Source organism: Beta vulgaris, chromosome 3 (assembly GCF_026745355.1).
Source record: "Beta vulgaris subsp. vulgaris cultivar EL10 chromosome 3, EL10.2, whole genome shotgun sequence".
Lineage (NCBI taxonomy): Eukaryota > Viridiplantae > Streptophyta > Magnoliopsida > Caryophyllales > Amaranthaceae > Beta > Beta vulgaris.
This window is the reverse complement of record NC_079204.1, coordinates 29,467,717-29,488,074: the sequence shown is the minus strand read 5'-3', so window position 1 is coordinate 29,488,074 and position 20,358 is coordinate 29,467,717. Positions and strand designations below refer to the sequence as shown.

The 20,358-nt window shown below is 34.7% G+C and overlaps 1 protein-coding gene across 1 annotated transcript; it reads right to left on the bottom strand.

Moving 5' to 3' along the window:
* Positions 1 to 9,383: 9,383 nt before the first annotated feature.
* On the bottom strand, positions 9,384 to 12,372 carry LOC104883898 (hypothetical protein). Its single transcript, XM_010668468.4, has 2 exons — positions 12,148 to 12,372; positions 9,384 to 10,033 (listed from the first exon to the last, which is right to left on the bottom strand). Exons 1-2 carry the CDS (start codon positions 12,227 to 12,229, stop codon positions 9,531 to 9,533), a joined length of 585 nt encoding a protein of 194 aa, XP_010666770.1. The 5' UTR covers positions 12,230 to 12,372; the 3' UTR covers positions 9,384 to 9,530.
* Between the last annotated feature and the right edge of the window lie 7,986 nt (positions 12,373 to 20,358).

The window sequence follows — 20,358 nt, the reverse complement described above, 5'->3', positions numbered from 1 at the left end:
TTTTTGGATACAGGTGGGCAACACGCCGGCGTAATTCAGTACTTCAGCCTTCGCCTCCTCCAACGCGTAATTAACTACTTTAACCTCCGCCGCCTCCGCCGCGCGCGTTTTCTGCCAGTCCAGTCCGTAGCTTTTCTCTGGTAATTCATGTTGTTGTTTAACAATTGTTGTTCGTTGTTGTTGTTGTTGTTGTTGTTGTTGTTGTTGTTGTTGTTGTTGTTGTTGTTGTTTTGTTCGTATTGTAACTTTTGGTAATTAGTGTTGTTGTTGTTGTTGTTTAATTTGTTGTTTAATTTGTTGTTGTTGTTGTTGTTGTTGTTGTTGTTGTTGTTGTTGTTGTTGTTGTTGTTGTTTCGCATTATGTTGTTGTTATTAATATTATTACACAAAATCTAATTCTCTCTCTCTTTCTCTACATTCCATCTTCTTTCATTCATTCAGTTTATTCTTTGAATGTGAAGTTAAAACTATGACCAGTTGATAAACTTCAATATGGTATCAAAATCCGCACAAAACTCTTTAATTTTCTTTCAGATTTTCAGTCAAAAGATTGAATTTCATCTTGAGGTTGTCATACAAACTTAGATAATTTCTGATCGCAATTTTAAGTTTGTTCTTCCTGTTTTCTTTACCTCAGATTTCTTCTGAATTTCTTCATCATCTCGTAAATTCTTATTGATTTGTTCAAGTTCTAGTTCACTTGAATCAGTTCTTGAAATTTCAAGTGGTATTGACTTGAAATTGTTTGATAAATCTTGTTTCAAGTGGTATTGACTTGAAATTTTTGTTGATTATGCAAATCAAGTGGTATTGACTTGATGATTAATTGATTCTGGATAATTAAGTTGTATTGACTTGATAATCAGATTTTCTTTGATTGACCATTTAATTAATCATTTATGTATTAGATTGTTCAAATTTTCTTGAAATAGTTCTATCAACCTTCATTTCAATTGAAAATGACTGACATTCCTGAAAACAATTCTTTAAACAATTCAACCTCTTTTTCTTTACCTCCTACACAAGATTCAACTAGCATTTACTTCATTCATGCATCTGAAAATCTTATTGTTCCTCTTGTATCTGAACGTTTTAATGGAGTAGGATATGGAGAATGGAAAAGAAGCACGATTATTGCTCTCTCTGCTAAGAATAAAATCGCATTTGTTGATGGATCATTAGAAAAACCACTGAAAACTGATAGGTGTTACAGTGCTTGGGAGAGATGTAACAATGTTATAATCTCATACATTTTGAGGTCTCTTGATACTAGTATTGGAAGAAGTGTCATATATTGTACTACTGCAAGAGAAATCTAGCAAGATTTAGAGGTAAGATTTTCTCAGAGTTCAGGTCCTCAATTGTACTCTTTACAGCAAAGTCTTCATTATCTTACTCAAGATCCATCTGCTTCAGTAGCTGAATTCTCCACTCGGATTAAGAGTATTTGGGATGAGTTAAGTGCTGCAAATCCTATTCCTATTTGTACATGTACTGCTTGCACATGTGGAATCACAAGAAAGATTCTAAAGCAACAACAAGAAGAGAGGTTGATTCAATTACTGATGAAAATTGATGGCAAATACAACAATGTTAGAAGTAATCTTTTAATGACGCAGCCACTTCCTAATGTTCACCTGGCTTACAAGCTACTCAGTCAAGAAGATAAGCCAATACAGGCTAATGCATTAACTTCTGAGAGCATGGGACATATGGCTTTCACAGCATATGATTAGAAAGAAAGAAATTTAGTCCAAAAGCACATAAACTCTCATCAAACAATAAGAGTTTTTCTTCTACTGGAAGTTCTTCTTGTGACTTCTGTCACATGGCAGGACATACTAAAGAAAAGTGCTATAGGCTACATGGATTTCCTCCAAGTTATGGTGCAGGAAAGGGCTATAAAGGAAAAGGTAAAGGAAAAAGAGTAGTTGTTGTTGCTTATGGTGATGCTGAAATCGAGAACATTGATGATGAAGAAGATGCTCCTATCTCTATCAGCCAAAATAATCACCTGCTTCAGCTTATCAATAAACAAAACTCTGATGTTCAGAGACAACACTCAACTACTCATAAATTACAAGGTGCAAGTGCTCATGTAGCAGGTACTTGCTTACTTTCTTGTTCTTATTCAAAATGGATAGTTGGCAGTGTTACTAGTGACCACATTTGTTCTAACCTAGAACTCTTTGAAACATATTCACCCTTTACTGCCACGCCTGATACTATTACTATAACTGATGGCAAGAGAACAATAATAGAGAATATTGGCATTGTTCTTCTTGATAATGACATTAAACTTGACAATGTTCTCCATGTTCTAGGATTTAAGTTTAATCTTATATCCACACACAAATTATGCAAAGATTTATCATGTGAAGTTGTATTTTCTCACAATAAATGCATAATTCAGGGTCCCAACATGAATCCTTCCCAAGTTCTTGGTGAACCACATTCTGGTTTGTATGTAGTGGAGGATAAATGTTCTAAGCTGAGTAATATTGAAGATGGTGCATCATGTACAACAACTCTTGAAGATGCCAAGTTATGGCACCTGAGATTAGGGCATATGCCTTTCAATAAACTTCATTTTGTTAAGGAAAATTTGTCAGAAACCACCTTTTATAATCACTTTTTTTGTGAGAAACCACCTTTAAAATTTTTTTGGTTAATTAGCCACCTTTTTGGTTCTTTTTTTTTGTTGGAAGCCACCACTTGCCGGAATTCGGCGTTGACCTTGATTTTCCGGCGTTGACCATCATATTTTCGCTATTTTTTTCCGGATTTTCGCCATTTCTTCCACTTGAGATGTCGGGGGATGCGAGGGATGAGATGGGCTTAGGGCTTGGAGGGTGGGGATAGTCGTGAGGGGGTGTTTGCCGGCGGGTTGTGAGGGAGGAGGGGGGTTGCCGGGGGATGCGAGAGGGGGGCGGTTGCCGGGGATGCGAGGGGGGAGGGTGGGTTGCCGGGGATGCGAGGGGGGGAGGGGGAGAAAGATAAAGGGGGAAGAATGGCGAAAATCAGATGGTCAACGCCGGAAAATCGAAGTCAATGTCGGATTCCGGCAAGTGGTGGCTTCCAACAAAAAAAAGAACCAAAAATGTGGATAATTAACCAAATTTTTTTAAAAGGTGGTTTCTCACAAAAAAGTGATTATAAAAGGTGGTTTCTGACAAATTTTCCTTTTGTTAATGACTGTTTTGCAAATAATGTTGCTTGTGACACTATTTGTCAAATCTGTCCAAGAGCTAGACAAACTAGAGTTTTTTTTTCCTAAAACTTCTTCTCTACAACTGTTAAACCATTTAAATTGTTACATGTTGATGTATGGGGCCTTATAAGGCCAAAACTCATGATGGATATAACATGTTTTTAACTATTGTAAATGATTTTACAAGACACACTTGGGTGTTCTTAATGAAACAAAAGAGTGATTCTGTTATTATTCTTTCCATGCTTATTGCTCTCATTGAAACACAGTTTAATGCACATATTCTTTGCATAAGGACTGACAATGCTAAAGAGCTATATGAAGGGAATATTTGGCAGCTTTATACAGTTAAGGGTATCCTACATCAAAGGATTTGTACTGACTCCCCACAACAAAATGGTGTTCTGGAGAGAAAACACGGACACCTTTTGGAAACAACAACGACATTGTTCTTTCAGTCAAGAGTTCCTACAAGGTTTTGGGGAGAATGTTTACTTTGTGCAACACACCTCATAAACAGAATGCCACTCAGCAATGTTCATTTTCATTCACCCTATGAGCTTTTACATGGTTATAAACCTTCTCTTACTCATTTAAAAGTCTTTGGTTGTCTTTGTTATGCTTTCACAGTCAAAGCACACATATCCAAATTTGAACCTAGAGCCATACTTTGTATATGTCTAAGATATCCTTCAGGACAAAAAGCATACAAGGTGTATGATTTAGAAAATCATAAATTTCTCGCTTCTAAGGATGTCAAATTTCATGAGAAACATCTTCCATATCACTATTCTTCTACACCTTATCAAGACTTTGATCATTATTCATAACCTATTTCTCCACCTATTTTCTTACCTGCTAACACAACATTTGAAAATGGAAGCCTTCTTTGATATACCTGACCCTTTCATACTCCCTACTTCATCAAATACATCTTCTATTTCTTCTAATTCTGTTTTAGATCATATTCCTACCTTTATTTCTTCACATCACAACATATCTTCTCCATCTATTCCCAATATAGCTAATGATCCTGCCCCTCACCCTCCCCCCACCAACAAGAATATCTACAAGACCTAAATACACTTCTAAAAATCTTGATTCATATGTTTGCACTAGTAGAATAATTGCTTATTGCTGCGATTTTACCCATACGCAGCAATATATCACGTAAAAAGAAAAGAAAAATATAAAATAACCATATTGCTGCGGTTTCGGCCGAAAACCGCAGCAATATGGTTTTAACAGAATTTTTTTAAAAATCTTTTACTATTTGACCAAATATATTGTTGCGGTTTCTGACAAAACTCGCAGCAATATATTAAAATAATATAAAAAAATATTATTTGAACCTATTGCTCCAGTTCCTAGAAAAAACCGCAGCAATAGGCTTTTAAAATTAATATTAAGATAGTTGGGGGGCGTTATTATGTCATTTACCCAATTAGGGTTTCCCTTCCATCTCGCTCCTCCTCTCACTCTCTCAGTTTCACGCCTCCCTCTCATGTTTCACGCCTCCCTCTCATGTTTCACGCCTCCCTCTCATCAGTTTCTCTCCTCCTCTCACTCTCTCAGTTTTACGTCTCCCTCTCATCAGTTTCTCTCCTCCCTCTCATCAGTTTATCTCCTTCTCTCTTCCTCTAACCATCTCATCGTATCATCATCGTCTGATGCTTTAACCACATGACCGTTCGACAACATTCACTGCCCGGCGACCGTTCGATAGCAGGCTGCGGCGGAGAACAAAACAACGTAGATTTTCTCGTCTCGGTGGCTCATCTCGAGATTTTCTCGTCGTCGTTTCAAGATGGCGAAGCAACGCAGCTTCAATCGTCGTCATTTCTCGGCGTTGGTTTCTTCTCCCTCTCTTTCGTCCTCACTATGGCGAAGCAACGCAGCTTTTCGACCTCCGACGAAGCAAAATTCGTCTCTAGATTTCTGTTTCTTTTTTCATTTTTTTCGTTTTTTTCATTTTTTTTATATCTGTTTGTTGTTTTTTTCCTTGTAGATCGTTTTTTTGGTTGCTTTTTCATATTTCGTTGTAGATAGTTTTTTTTCATTTTTCTAGATTTGTTTTTTTTTTTTTTTGTTTCGTTGCTCATTTTAAAAATGTTTGATCAAGCGGCGCAATAGTTCGCCCTGGAGGAGTTATTGTATATTCCACTTGTACGATAAACCCAGGTGAAAATGAAGCACTGGTGCATTATGCTCTCGATACGTACAAGTTTCTGTCACTGTGAGTTGGTGGACCGGGGTTCCTTGGTCGCTGTGAGTTATCTGATGGGTATACAGATGAATGGTTAAGGCCAGGGGAGGAGGAACTTGTGCAAAGATTTGATCCTTCAGTATCCGACACAATTGGGTTTTTTATAGCCAAGTTTAGTGTTGGCTGCAAAGAGACATAGGTGAGGTTTTTCCATGTGCATTTTTCACAGAAATGAAAATCAAACATATCATAGATATGTTATTGTTGTTTGAACATATCTATTTGTCAAATATTTATAGATATTGTTTGAACCAACATTCTTTAGTGGTCTTATTTTCTGATTATTGAAGAATTTAGATCTAATCAATGTAGTGTTCAGAGAAAAATACTAAACTTTGTTGCTTGTAAAATTGAAGTATAGTTTTTTTTCTTCATTAGTTTCATTTTCTTTTTTTTTTGTGTGCAGTTTATTTTATTGTTGTTTTTTACTTTGTTCAGTTTTTTTATTGTTGTTTTTTCTTTGTTAGTTTCATTTTTGATTTTCTGATGTTTTGCTATTTTTCTGAATTTTTTTAATCTTTCGTATTTAATGGCAAAATGCAAAAAAAAAAAAAAGTTTTTGCTTACACGTGTACCTATTGTTGTTGTATTCCCAAGAAACCACAACAATATGCCTATTTTATATTATTAAATACAGCATATTGTTGCGGTTTTTCCTAGAAACCGCAGCAATATACTTTATGAATATGATATTAAATATATATATTGTTGCGATTTTACCCAGAAACCGCAGCAATATGGTCAAATATCATTGCCGTTTAAAACCGCAGCAATATATTAATTACCTATAGCTGCCCCCTCAATTGTTGTGCGCCCAAAACCGCCGCAATAGGCCACTTAACAACCGCAACAATAAGAATTTATTCTACTAGTGTTGTGCAGCACAAAATCTCACTTCTCATTAGTGCAAGATTGTTCTGTATGATCATCTTCCTCATTCCATTAAAGCTCTCATCAGTAAAACATGCTCTTTGGTTGAACCTACAAGTTACTTAGAAGCCTCTCCGATGCTGGTTGGGTTCAAGCAATGCAAAAGGAATTAACTGCTCTAGAACACACTGGTACCTGAGAACTTGTTCTTCTTCCAAAAGGAAATAAAGCTATTGGATGCAAATGGGTGTTGGTTAAATTGAAAGCTGATGGTACTTTAGAAAGGTTAAAAGCAAGGCTAGTGGCTAAGGGTTTAACACAGAAGTATGGTATAGACTATGCTGAAATATTTTCACCAGTAGTGAAAATGGCTATTGTTAGGTGCTTACTAGCTGTTGCAGCATCAAGAAAATGGCACATACATCAACTTGACATCAATAATACCTTCCTCCATGGCACATTAGAGGAAGAAGTCTATATGAAAGCTCCTGAAGGGTACCACAATTCAGATTACTATTTTTGCAGACTTAAGAGATCCCTGTATGGTCTCAACCAAGCATCTAGATAATGGTTTGCTAGATTGCAAGCTGAACTGGTTACTCAAGGCTATGTTCGATCACAAAATAATTACTCATTATTCATCTCATCCACTCCACATCTTACAATAGCAGCCATGTATGTGGATGATATTATTTTGGTTGGTCCACATCTTCCTACTAATGAACATCTCAATCTCACTTGCATCTTTTGTTTAGTATTAAGGACTTAGACACATTGAACTATTTTTTAGGCATTGAGGTCATACACATTAATGGAGGCATCATCTTAACACAAAAGAAGTTTACTAAGGAATTAATTCATGATTGTTGCCTAAATATTTCAAAGTCTACTAAGACTCCTTTACCTATCAATCATAAACTTCTCACATATGAGGGAGAGTTCACTGATACAGGTGTTTAGTTGGCAAACTAAATTTCCTAACCTATCCCAGGCTTGATATTTCTTTTGCTGTATAAACCTGAGTCAGTTTATGCATATGCACAAGCCCAGGCTGCCTCACTTACAAGCCCTCATTCATGTTCTCAAATACATAGCTCACACTAATGGTCAAGGCATTCTTTTGCAAGCTACTGATACTCTCATCCTTCAGGCCTACTCTAATTCTGAATGGGGTTTTTTTCCCAACACCAGAAGATCAGTTACATGTTATGTCTTATTACTAGGTAATTCTCCAATCTCTTGGAAATCTAAAAAGCAAGGTACCATTTCCAAGTCTTCAAGGGAAGCTAAATATAGAGCAATGGATGCCACTGCCTCAAAAATCACTTGGATGGTTAGATTGCTTGCTGATCTTCATGTCACTAATCTTAAGCCTGTTGTCTTGAACTGTGACAATCAAAGTGCCATATCCATATTAGCAAGAATCCTGTCTTCCATGAGAGGACAAAACATATAGAACTTGACTGTCATTTTACAAGGGACAAAGTCTTGGAAGGCTTAATAAACCTATTGCACAATATTTAGCAGATGTGTTCACTAAAGCTCTTTCCTCTCCACAATATAACTATCTTCTTTCCAAGCTAGGCATGTCAAACTTGCCACCTCCTAGCTTGCCGGGGGGGAGGGGTGTTGGTGTTTACTTACATTCAACACTAGACCCAAGTCAGCAGGAAGTTACAGATCAGGTCCAAGCTGCATAAAGATCAACCCAGCTAAACTATTATAACTCAGCATTGTTAGTTAGAAAGTTTGTTGAGGTTGTTATGACAACTTTCTCTCTTCATAGCTTGTAATAAAGAAGATGTTTACTCGGTATAAATAGTTCCTTATGATGTAATAATTCATTCATTCAGATATATTACACAAAATCTAATTCTCTCTCTCTACATTCAATCTTCTTTCATTCATTCAGTTTATTCTTTGAATGTGAAGTTAAAACTATGACCAGTTGATAAACTTCAATATAATGCAACTTCATCCTAAAACATCAACTTTTCTTAATAAATATTCATTACCAACTTAATATTGCCTCTAAATTTGCACTTGATATTGTCAATAACTAAATACTACAATATCACTAATAAAAATATATACCACTATATCGCCCTACGATGACAGGAAGGTTTACAAGGGGAAAGGGGTAAGTAATAGAATTGAGATTTTCAACCCAATGTCTTTTTATTATCAAATCAAATAAGTTGAATACCTTAATCATAAGAGTATATCCAACAAGGACTTTATGAGGATAGAGAATCTAAAAATAATATAGAAAAAGAAGAAAGAGAAAAAAGGAGAGGAGAGAGAATGTTAAACTGTTCATGCAGATGAACCGATCATCACAGTAGAGAGAGAAAAATTAGCACTCGAATAGAGGTTGGGAAAAAGAAAAGTGCTAGATGTTACGAGATTACTAGGTGCGTGTTAGCCATCCAATGGCTTGATCTCAACGGCTACATTTGAAGAGATATATTGATGATTTTTTTAACCATTAAGGGATTGTTTTGTTGCATGTAGGAATTAGTATTTTTCTTGAAATTTCATTTCCTAGGTTCTGGTAAAAGTTGTTTGGTTTATCATGGATTCTATTTACCTAGGGGGCCTAGGTAACTAAGGTGAGTGACTTCCTCCATTTTGTAGGAAGTAAAACTTCTTACATTATTGTCAACCAAGTAACATCACCTTATCTTCTTAAGAAGTCTACTTTACATGAATTTTTATGTCAACAAAACAACCCTAACAATGGTCATATTTAATAAATAGAAAAAGGACCATAAGATGATTTTTTTACCCCTTTTTTACCAGCATATAACAAGTTAGGTTTGGTTGGATTGTCGAAATGGATCAACTTTCACCAACTCAAGTCTCAACACAAGGTATAACAACATAATTTCTCTTTTCTTTATTCTTGGAAGTACGTGTAAAAGTTTGCACCCAGCAATTTTGAAGAAAAAAGCATCAACATAGGTCATTCTGCCTGTCAAAAAAAAAAGTATAGGCGATTCTGCTCTTCCCTACGCAGTGTCTCTTGAACTAATATAAAAAAAAAATAGAATCCCTTATCAATGCGATATACAATGTATCCAAATGCACATTGTGAAATGACAACTCTCCCACATAGTTGGCCCTCAACCAACATCATCAAACAAAATGAATGACATAATGGTATATTCCACCCAATTCAGCTTATAACAAGAAGACACAGGCCAGCAAAAACATAATGAAGTGGTAAAGCTTATTAGGACTATAAATGAAACCGGTAGAACCCTCGTAAGTCTCAAAGCTACCTGATGAAGAATTGGTGGTTAGGACTACGACAATCCAGTTACCCTCGGAGGCAATACCGGCTCCTGAATACGTGGAGTCATTCAGATTTCCTGAATACTGGGACTTTGTAAAATTCATAAGCACGAGGCTTGGATCCAAGTCTGGTACGCAAGCAGGCATTATCTGGCCATCTCTAGTGTTGGTGATGTTTAAATGGCAATGAGATAGAAATTCTGGGTAGGATGCAAAATTGTTCTCGGTGCCTGGTACAGTGTTGGACCCTGTTGTATTTGTACAGGGTTGGTCCTTGTATTGGTCAGCTATTTGTTCAGCAAGGCATGCTGCATTGTCATTCTTGGTGAGGGCTGTCAAGTTTAATGATGCCCTGTACTTGTTCATGCCTTGAAGAAGATTATCCTCATCTGAGACATATTAAAGAAGAGCATTAGATGACGGAAACCATCAAAACAAATCCATATTACTTTGTTATTACTTATTATTGTAAGCTATGTTGCTCGGACTCTTCATTTCACCTCAAGTACCCGTGTCGGATCCTCGACAACCAGACATGGGTGGGACACTTGGACACTTCATTTTGGGCCAAAAATTGGAAAAAGTTCCAAAAAGTAGCCGAGTCAGACACTTGGACACGTACCTGTGTCAGACATTGGTGCCCGAGTCCGAGCAACATAGATTATAAGAATGCAGCCTTATGTATGTAGTTGAGCAATTGTATCAATTAGTCCTAAAGAGAACATGTGTTCAGTATTATTACCACAAAAATGCAGAAATACTGACTGGACTTGAGCGGTGTTGAACACAAAACCAGTACGACAATCAATCAAGTGCAACATTTAAAAAGACAACATCAAGAAACTTTACGGGCTTATGGTCTATTTTGCTCAACTTATTCTTACTTATTTTCCGAAAGGTAAGAGAAGTTTAAAAAAGCATAGAAAAATTAAGAAATGACCAAAAAAGTAAATAAAATTTTAAAAAAGTTCTAAAGAGTTACGAAAAATAAAGAAAACTTCAGACGATAAATATAAGTTGAATAGGACGGGACCCTTACTCGACATAATTTCATCATAATCATGAAGTACATGCAAATCAAGCATGAAGCTTGCAGTATAACAATACAAACATGATTTTCTAATGGGATAAGCATGTCACACTTTTCTCATGCCAATTGTTACCAAACGAATGCCAATTGCCGCCACACAAAATCTCTGGAACTATTAATCTCTTTGGTTAGGAGTTGGAACAACAGAAGGGATCTAATAATTCGGACAGGACTTTGCTCCAGAAGGTGCTTATATAGCAGATTGCTCCCTCTTAGCTATGAATTCAAATAAAATTCTTTTAGGTCAAAGCTAGAAGTGAGCAGCTAAGCTTTGGCTGACACTTTTTTTGCTATTAAATTTTAATTTCCATAATTAAAAAAAGGCTTTTATCAGCTTAGAATGTTTACAGTAACCACGTATGATCCAGCTCTATAAAACTCATCCCTATTCCTTACTCCTTCGCTAAGCTGTCGGCCACCTGGCCCATGATATTTGCCTGATCGATAGACTATGCTTTCTGATTGCTAATTTCTGAAATAAAATTATAACCATAGGTGTAGGTTTATAATTTGATGACCAAGGGGTTCGAAGTTACTTTTGTCGATTGTTATAACTTATAAGTATCAGATATCAATAGCTGCAATGAGTACAAATTGGCAAAGATGATGGAGGTCTTTAACTCTTTATAGCCTGATGCAACCTGCCTAAATTCATACCAGAAACTAATCGATTTCGTTTCAACTTATGCAACTTCAACTGGAGCTGTGATATCAGTTGCGCACGCATTATATAATACTAGCAAAGACAGCTTCTATATGCCAAATTATCTCCTTTTTCTGTATACAACTGCAACTTCAGAAAATACCACATCTAAATTCTTGTAGGACTGATTTTATACAGATAAGACAGGCAAATTAACCCAAATTTTTAGTGTAACATATCCACATATGTGGCTTCCTAAGTTGTAATAATTTCCCCAAAGAAACACCTTTTTACACATTAGATCAACTGATCAAGAGCATACAGATATAAGAAACAATTAGCAAGAAGCAATTCTTCACATTCATCAATACTCATTATTTACCAAATAAATGCTCTGCTACCAAAACTATAATTAGAAAATTTCATTATTTACTACTCAAATTTAGAAATAACTATCACCATGTTAGTATAACTTGAACTTAGCAATGTGGCAACCATGATAGTAAGGAGGATCAGATTAAAACTCAATTTCAGATCTAGAACAACAGATGGGACCATTAATACTCACTCGATAAAAAAAAGAAAAAATTAAATAAGAAACAATTTTTAATCAAAAACTAAACATAATAAAATAAGTTCAGCTCAATGATAAATTGGCAACACAACAGAAGTGATGAAAAAGTACTGAAAAGATAAACTATCCATTAAATAATGTCATGGAAGCAGAAGATAAATAAAATGAAAGACATATTTGAGAATGGAAAAGTTACCATCAGATCTGACTTGGTGGTTAATTAAAATAATGGCTTGAAACAGCAAGAACAGGAAAGTGGAGCTCTTGAAGGATTTCATGGCGGATGAAAAAAAAACAAGGATGGATAAAGAAGAAACAAATGAAATAGTGTTGTGGGTTTCAGTATAAGAGAGTGCGTGCAGGTCTGCAGGATTTCAGAGTTTGTTATTGTTAGTTCCTATTTGGACATGTTAACCACCATGCCCACCGACCGGGATTTATCCCATTAAATTTTTCTGAATTTTGTTAAATGTCGTCCGAAAATTACTTATTAACAACTTAAATATAGTATTTTTATACATTGTATATGTAAACTTTCATTTCTTTTCATTCCCTATCGCTATTTGTCCCTCGTATTTACTAAAAATTACTCGTATTTTTCCCTTTAAGTACCCCCATATCCCTCCCATTGCACCCCACTCTGTCTCTCTCATCCAACCTCACCCTACTCCAACTTTCTCACCCCTTTCTCACTTGCATTATCACCACCGGTGGCGACACACTCGAGCACCACCACCACCCGCACATCACCTCCACCGACGAACCACCATCATCGGAGACACAGTTGCACACCACCACCACGCCCAAACAACACTACCGGAGCACCACATCACTGTTGTAGACCACCATTGTCACAGCACCATCGCAGTAGCACAATGTACGGTGAAGTACCGTCAACGCCGCCAACATCACCAAAACGAAATGTGGTAAGTTTTTTTTAAAAAAAAAATCCGCCACCAACGCAGGATAACGTTTTTTTTTTTCGTTTCCTATCCCAAGGAAACGGAACAAATCTCTGTTTCCTCGGTGGAGGAAACAAAACAAAATTTCGTTTCCTCCATTATTCCCTTTGTTACCACGGTAACGAAATGAATTTCCGTTTCCTCTATGGGGGAAACGAAGATATGTTCCGTTTCCTCCACCGAGAAAACGAAAAAAGATATTGTTACCTTGTCTGTTAGTTCATACATTATTTATTTAAAATATTTTGATAATTAATAGTAGTTTTCATATTAGCATATATAGTTATTGTGAAAATCAATTAATGTTGTTAATGAATATTTGTTATTAGGTTGTGTAATTATAAATTTAAAATGAATATATTTGCGTACTATTGGAATTAATTCTTTGTAAGTAGTTGTTAGCAAATAATGGTCGTGCAAAAATTTGCTATTTTGTTAATGGATATTTATTGAACATCTATACAAATATATTAAAAGGCGTGCATAGCAACGTCGATGCGCCACGTGGCACCCTCCTCCTGCCACCAGAATTTTGCCATGTGTCTGCTAACCAACAAAGTCAAGTGGTCATTATTTAAAAAATAAATATGCTGAAGCCCGGGCTCGAACCCCTAACCTTATGTAAGCGTTTTTAGAGAATCACCATCTCATCTAACATCTCTAAGTGATCCATGTTTACACAAAATTACAAATATGTGTTGTAATTACTTAATGTTATAAAACATATCCCTTGCATCCTTAAAAATATATAAATTTGCATGTTTATTATTAAAATTAACTATGTATGCATGATACCATTTGAAGAGCAGTGTTGACCACTATAGTACTACCCCTAGGGAGTTTTAGTTCATGTAATCTATGTACAATAAAAAAATTTAGAAATTGCGTAGTATATGGTTTGATCCCGAGACCTCAAGTACATATACTAAAGTCTTAGCCACTAGGCTAAGTTGTATTTATTGTTATTATCATAAAGTATTATATTAATAAATGAAATTTTTTTCTTACCCGGGGAATAGCCCGGGTCTAATAACAAGTTCAGTTATATTAATAGTTGTGATTAATTAAGTTATTAGTAGTGATTATTACATGTCAATAGTGATTATATGTTGTCTAATAGTAAATGGTAAAAATATTTTAGGTTTATTTGTCGGATTTCGGGGGTGATTATATAGATTATAATTACATGTTTTATAATAAAACGCTTTGGGCTGAGAAAAAGGATGTACAAGTTTGGGTTAAAACAAGGACACATGAAATTGGATTTGTGATCGTAATTTCGTCAAATCATAGACTCGAGTCTAGTGGTCGAGAGTATGCTTATATGAGATGTAACCGGGGTGAAAGATACCGGGGTGAAGGCAGGGATCTTAGTGTAGCTAAACTTGTAGCTACGAAAACAAAAGCATGTGGATGTAGAGCGAGAGTTAAGATAATGTTTTTGGATTACCCTGATCGAACGGGATGGGTGACCAAAGCAGATCCAGGGATAAGTGGCATGGACAATCATGAGTTCATTCATTACTGTGAGGGGCCCCGACCCATGAGCGGCCTTAGTCCGGCGACTAAGGTTTTCGCTCGCGATATGATTAAGGCGCATGTTAGGCATGCTGGTATCATGAAAGCTGTTAATGAAAAATTTTCCGATGATCATCCAAATATGAGACACTTCTACAACCTAAAGGAAAAAGATAGAAGGGAAGCAATGTATGGTAGAGATGTGATGCAACAATTCCTCCACCTTGCTCAAGAGCAAGACTACCTTCATTGGATAAGACAAGACGAGGAGACAAATGTAATGACACAGGCGTTCATGGTGCACCCTCGGTCGGCAAATATCCTCCGTACTTATTCGCATGTTGTTGGTATGGATGCAACATACAAAACCAACAAGTATAACATGCCTTTTCAAGAGCTCATTGGTATGACACCTTGTAACAAGAACTTTATGGTTGGTTATGCTCTGATGGCCAACGAAACAGTTGATAGTTACATGACAAGTTTGGTTGCTTATAGGGGTGAATGGTGTTCCTGTTACACTCATAACTGACCGTGATTTGAGTTTTATGAAAGCGGTCCTGGAAGTGTTTCCTAACTCTGCACATTTGTATGTAGATGGCATATTATAAGTATGTTTTTATTTCGCCTATGAGGGATGAGCGCGTATTTGTATTTGACTACCCCACTGTAAAGGTTGTTTGTATTGAAAACGTTTTGAAGTCGCCAACAATTCTTTAAAGGAAGAATCAACAACCTAATTGGATATGGAAAAACCGCAAGGACAAATTTTCCAATGTAGATTTTCCGTCCTGACTCCATAGATGGTCAAAATGAACCAAAGATTGGGTTCGGGGGTAAGGGTACAACATAGTTAGGAACTATGTTGCCCATTACTGACCTCTACTAAATATCGATTCATTATAGATTTTATGCTAAAGAATAATCATATAAGTTTTAAACCCCCTAAAAATAATTAGTCTAGATTGGTTCAGGAAACACATTAAAAGACTATTTTTTAAGTGACATGTTATTTAGGCAATCAATATTACAAGGAACCTAACAGGTTATCCAAATTAATCTGATTAATGTTAGAACAGCTCGTTAGGTACTTGACTATCACAAAAACCACATCACATTTGTTTCCATTTGACATTGTTCATATTAGTGTTGACATTGTTGCTTCTTCTTTTATATCTAAAGAGTAGATCTCGTGCAACCCATACTCAAGTGTAAGGTCGAAATCTTGATTTTGGAAAAGTGCAATCACGCCTTTAAAACCATATTTGAGACCCTTGTTCATTGTTTTAGGTCTAACATAATAATTGGTGTTTACCAATGCTTAGATTATATATGTCGGAGCATGGTGTGTAATGTCCTCATATTTATGGCTAACAAGAGAGGAGACAAAGAGGAAGAGGAGAAAGGGGGCTTAATTATCTATATAGAGGAGTATATATGGTGATTATAGTTAGTGCTTTTTTTATTTAGAAATTGGAATTCTATTCACTTTTATCGCCGCCTCATTGCAGAATCTACGATGATGGCTGGGAGACAACACAATGTCGCATTTTTTGAACCCGTTCCTTTTCTTCGCCTACTTCCCCTTCTCCTCCTTCCACTTCTCTTCATCAGTATTTGTATCTCTTCATTACTTAACCTCATGTACCTCGTCAATTAAAATTATTGCTCTTTTCTCCTTTCTAAAAGTCTATTTCGGTGATAAACGGGTCACAACTAGGATACTTAGCACTCCCATATAAGTATGTAATTGGTTAAATTTGGTGTTTGTTAGAACTAGTTGTTGCAACACGTGCTAGCGCATGCGTTGCTGCAGATAGCAAAACCTATATTTGAGCCAAGCATTTGTACAAATTAGCAGTATGTTATTTATGGCTAGATAATGTATATAGAGTCAAATAAAGCAGTTTTGACTTTTCAAAATTAGTTATAAATAATTATGTAAAGTATGCTTTATAAGTTCTTAAACGAATAATTTTATATTAAATTTGATATGATATACAAAATACTTCCTCCGTTTCTAAATAAGTGCAACATTTCTTGTTTTCACGTTTGCCAATGCATTATTTTAACCATTAATATATTCAATTATCAATAACTAAAAATTATAAAAAGTTGATATTAAAAAAATCACATTCAGACGAATCTAACAAGATCCCACATGACTATGTTTTTCCTAAAATGTAAATCACCAAAGCTAATTAAAGTTTAAACTGTGAATAGTAAACACTATGCAAATGTTGCACTTATTTTGAAACGGAGGAAGTATCAATTATAATTTTCTGGAATACAACTTTATAATATGAGAAATTAGTTTATAATCGATGAAAAAATATTACAATTTAATTCAACAATATTTTCCTCCATAACCACCACCACCTAGCCACCACTACTTCACCCCAACCCTTACAACCCCCCAGGCCCCACTTGATCCCACCCCCACCCCACCCTACAACCCGCAGACAGGTAGTCATCCCCCTCCCCACCCCCGTTGTCCCTCCCTTTTATCACATGTCCCTGTCCCCACTCCCCCCTTCTCCCTTGTTCGTTCTTGTCACCCTTCCCCCTTCTCCCATATCCCTGCCACCCTCCCCCCCTCTCCTCTTAATCGTCGCTTCCCACCCCCGCCGCCCATCCTTCCCTCCTCCTTCTCCCTTCTCCCTTCTCCCTTCGCCCCTACCCCTATCAACCCTCCCCACACTCCTTTCTTCTGTGTTCACCAAAACCTGCTAAATGTCAATTTTAGAAAAATCCCTACCCCTTCTTCTTCTTCTTCTTCCTCTTTCTCCATGTTTTGAAATTTTTTTTAAAAAAACTATTATTCACTGAAACCTGCTAAATATCATTTTCAAAATTTATAAATTGAAATTTAGAAAATAATTCATTACGAATTTTGAATAATATAAAAAAATTAATTCTATATACATACATCTGTGCATATTAGAGATATATAATATGTGAGTATATATATAGTGACTAGTTTTGAAGCATGTGCTTTGCACGGGTTATTCTTTATTTTATTTTTGTAAACTTTTGTTAACATTGTTGATTTTTTGTTGATGCGAAATGAGATTTTTCAACACAATTACTATATAATTTCTCCATTCTTTTTATGTTGCAACAATTACCACTTTGAGTAGTTTCATTTATTCGAATCACTTAACTTTTGGTTAAAAAAACAACTATAGTTGACAACATCGTTATTACTTTATGTTAATAAAATCATCATTAATCACTCGAATTATCTCATAAAGTTGCATTTACTTTATTAAGGATTTACTTATCCCCTACTCTAGTTTAACCCTCTATGCTAAACTTTCCTTTTTTATTCTTACAAACCATGCCCAAACTCATTGTTGCAATGAACTCAGTGTTGCAATAGAAAAAGACAGAAAAAGTATTGGTTGTTATACTTTAATTTCTAGATTTGTTATTGTGATATATAAATTTTATATTTTTAATGTTCAGTTGAATATTGTAGCTAAGTCAATTAAATAGTATCCCAATAATTGGTATAACTAACAATAACTAGCACATTTTTAACATGAAAAATTCTCGAATGATACTTTAAGAAAGTAGAGGGTAAAAATTTAATAGATGCAGGACCAAAAGAATAGAGAAAAAAATATGAGCGTCAGCCACAACTTTAGCCTTTAATTATTAGCACATAAACACTAACACATATAAAATAGAAGATGAGAAAGCAAAAAAGAAGATAATAATGATGGTATCATGGATAAATTAAATTCAATATAAAATTAACCACTATTAATAATCGAAAATACTATTTAAGAGAAGAAATATATTCAATAATCATGACCATATTAAGACTTATCAAACTTCCCTTTTTTATGATCTGCGACCTCAAATATTCTAGAAACTCAAACCCTGATTTTTCAATTAGTTTTAGTAGAATTAAGTTCATTGAGAAAAGAATAGGATATGACATATAGATATATGAAAAATAAAAACATAAAGGAAAAATTGACAATAGAGGTCTGAACTTTGTTGAGTGATAATTTTTAAAAGGTCTGAAGTACTGATTAACTTGTGTAGGTCCCAACTTTAGGGGGTCTTAACTTGTAGCGGGCCTTAGTGACTTAAAACTGGCTTAATAGGTCATCACTTGTAAAACTTGGGTCATATCAGAAGGGTTAATTGAGGGAGGGATGTAGGAACTAGGTGAGATTTAAAAAAAATCTTCAGTTTTAAGTCGTCGAGGCCCGCTAAAAGTTAAGACCCCCTAAAGTTGGGACCTACACAGGTTAATCAATAGTTCAGACCTTTTGAAAATTATCACCCAAAGTTCAGACCTCTATTGTCAATTTTTCCAAACATAAATGATTATTTATACAACAAATATTCTAAGAATAAAATAATTAGTTAATTGCATAATACCTTTGCAATGTCGTTGACAAACATTCATTTGAATCTTCATGCATCATGGTATGATATAGGTCCAAAACTATATGTTTGTATTTTTTTTCTTTATATAAGTCAATTTTTAAAAGTATGATTTTGAAAAGCATAATTGTTATTGTTACATATAATACGCTATTTTTATAGTTAATTTTACATGTAATCAAAATAAAAAATCAATAATACGTTATTGTTCATCTAAATAAATATATTTTCTTAAGTTATAAAATTATATTGTATATGGAACTTATTTCAAAACATATTTCAAACAGTCTCAATGGTAAAAAAATATAATATTGCGAATTATGTAAAAAAAACTATATTCAATTTACATAGTTGAATAATTTAGGTTGTTTATTCAAAATCATAATGTAATATTCACATATTAAAAACACCTTATATGTAATTATATCTATATTAAACACTATTTCAAAACAAAATAATAATTTAAAAGAATGACATGTCATGCTTAGGTGGAGCGCTCTATAATATTCTAAGGTTGTATCATACTCTAATTTTTTCATAATATCGCTATGGATTTTAATCTTTGTTGTAACAATAAAATTTTCTTAATATTTTTTTTGGAATACTAAATTGTTTTGGTTCAGTTGAGTAAGGCTGGTGTTTGGATCCTTTAGAGTTCTAAACGAACTCTACAATACACTCTATTTTTTCTCATCAAAATCCACCCCCTTATCTCCCCCCTTTCCCAATACACACTCTTAATTTTAAAATGTATGGTTCATATACAACTCTACCTTGTAGAATTTTATTAAAACTCTGGAGGATCCGGACTTGTAAGACTGAGGTTTTGAAAGATAATAAGTTTAATCATGCAAGTTGAACCTATGATTAAATGCTATAGTCACATACAGTACACTATAGCTATAACTTATAACTGTTATTATATTTATCTGAAAGAAATACTTAATAATGTCTTACCGTTCATCTAGTTAAATATATTTATTATGAGTTGTAAAACTATATTGTAAATGGGTCTTCTTTTGAAGTATATTTCAAGCACTATCAAATGGAAAAATTATAATGTTTCGAATTAGGTAGAAAAAATTATATTTAATTTATATAAAATAATAATTTAGGTTGTTTATTCAAAAGGAAACTCTAATTTCTCATTATCCACAACTCTTTCTATGCATTTAAATATATGAATGACTCTATTTTTTTAAAATATTTAAAGTAAAAATTAATGACATGATAATCCTACATAGTGCTCTCTGTTTCATAAATTGTAGAACTATATTGTAAATGGATTATTTGGAAGCATATTTCGAGCACCATCTAGTGGAACAAAAATTATAATATTCCAAATTACGTAGCAAAAGTTATGCACAATTTACATAATATAATAATTTAGGTTGTTCATGCAAAATCACTCTAATTTTAGCTTATCTAAAACTTCTTATGTGTATTTAAATCTATGTATAACTCTACTTTTAAAAATATTTAAAATAAAATTTAGTGACATGACAATCCTACATGGTGGTCTC

Bases quoted from the DNA above. Each gene is read 5' to 3' on its own strand.
- LOC104883898 (XM_010668468.4), bottom strand. From the start codon at position 12,229: ATGAAATCCTTCAAGAGCTCCACTTTCCTGTTCTTGCTGTTTCAAGCC. The intron at 10,034-12,147 runs GTAACTTTTCCA...AATATGTCTCAG, and splicing joins CCACCAAGTCAGATCTGATG to ATGAGGATAATCTTCTTCAA.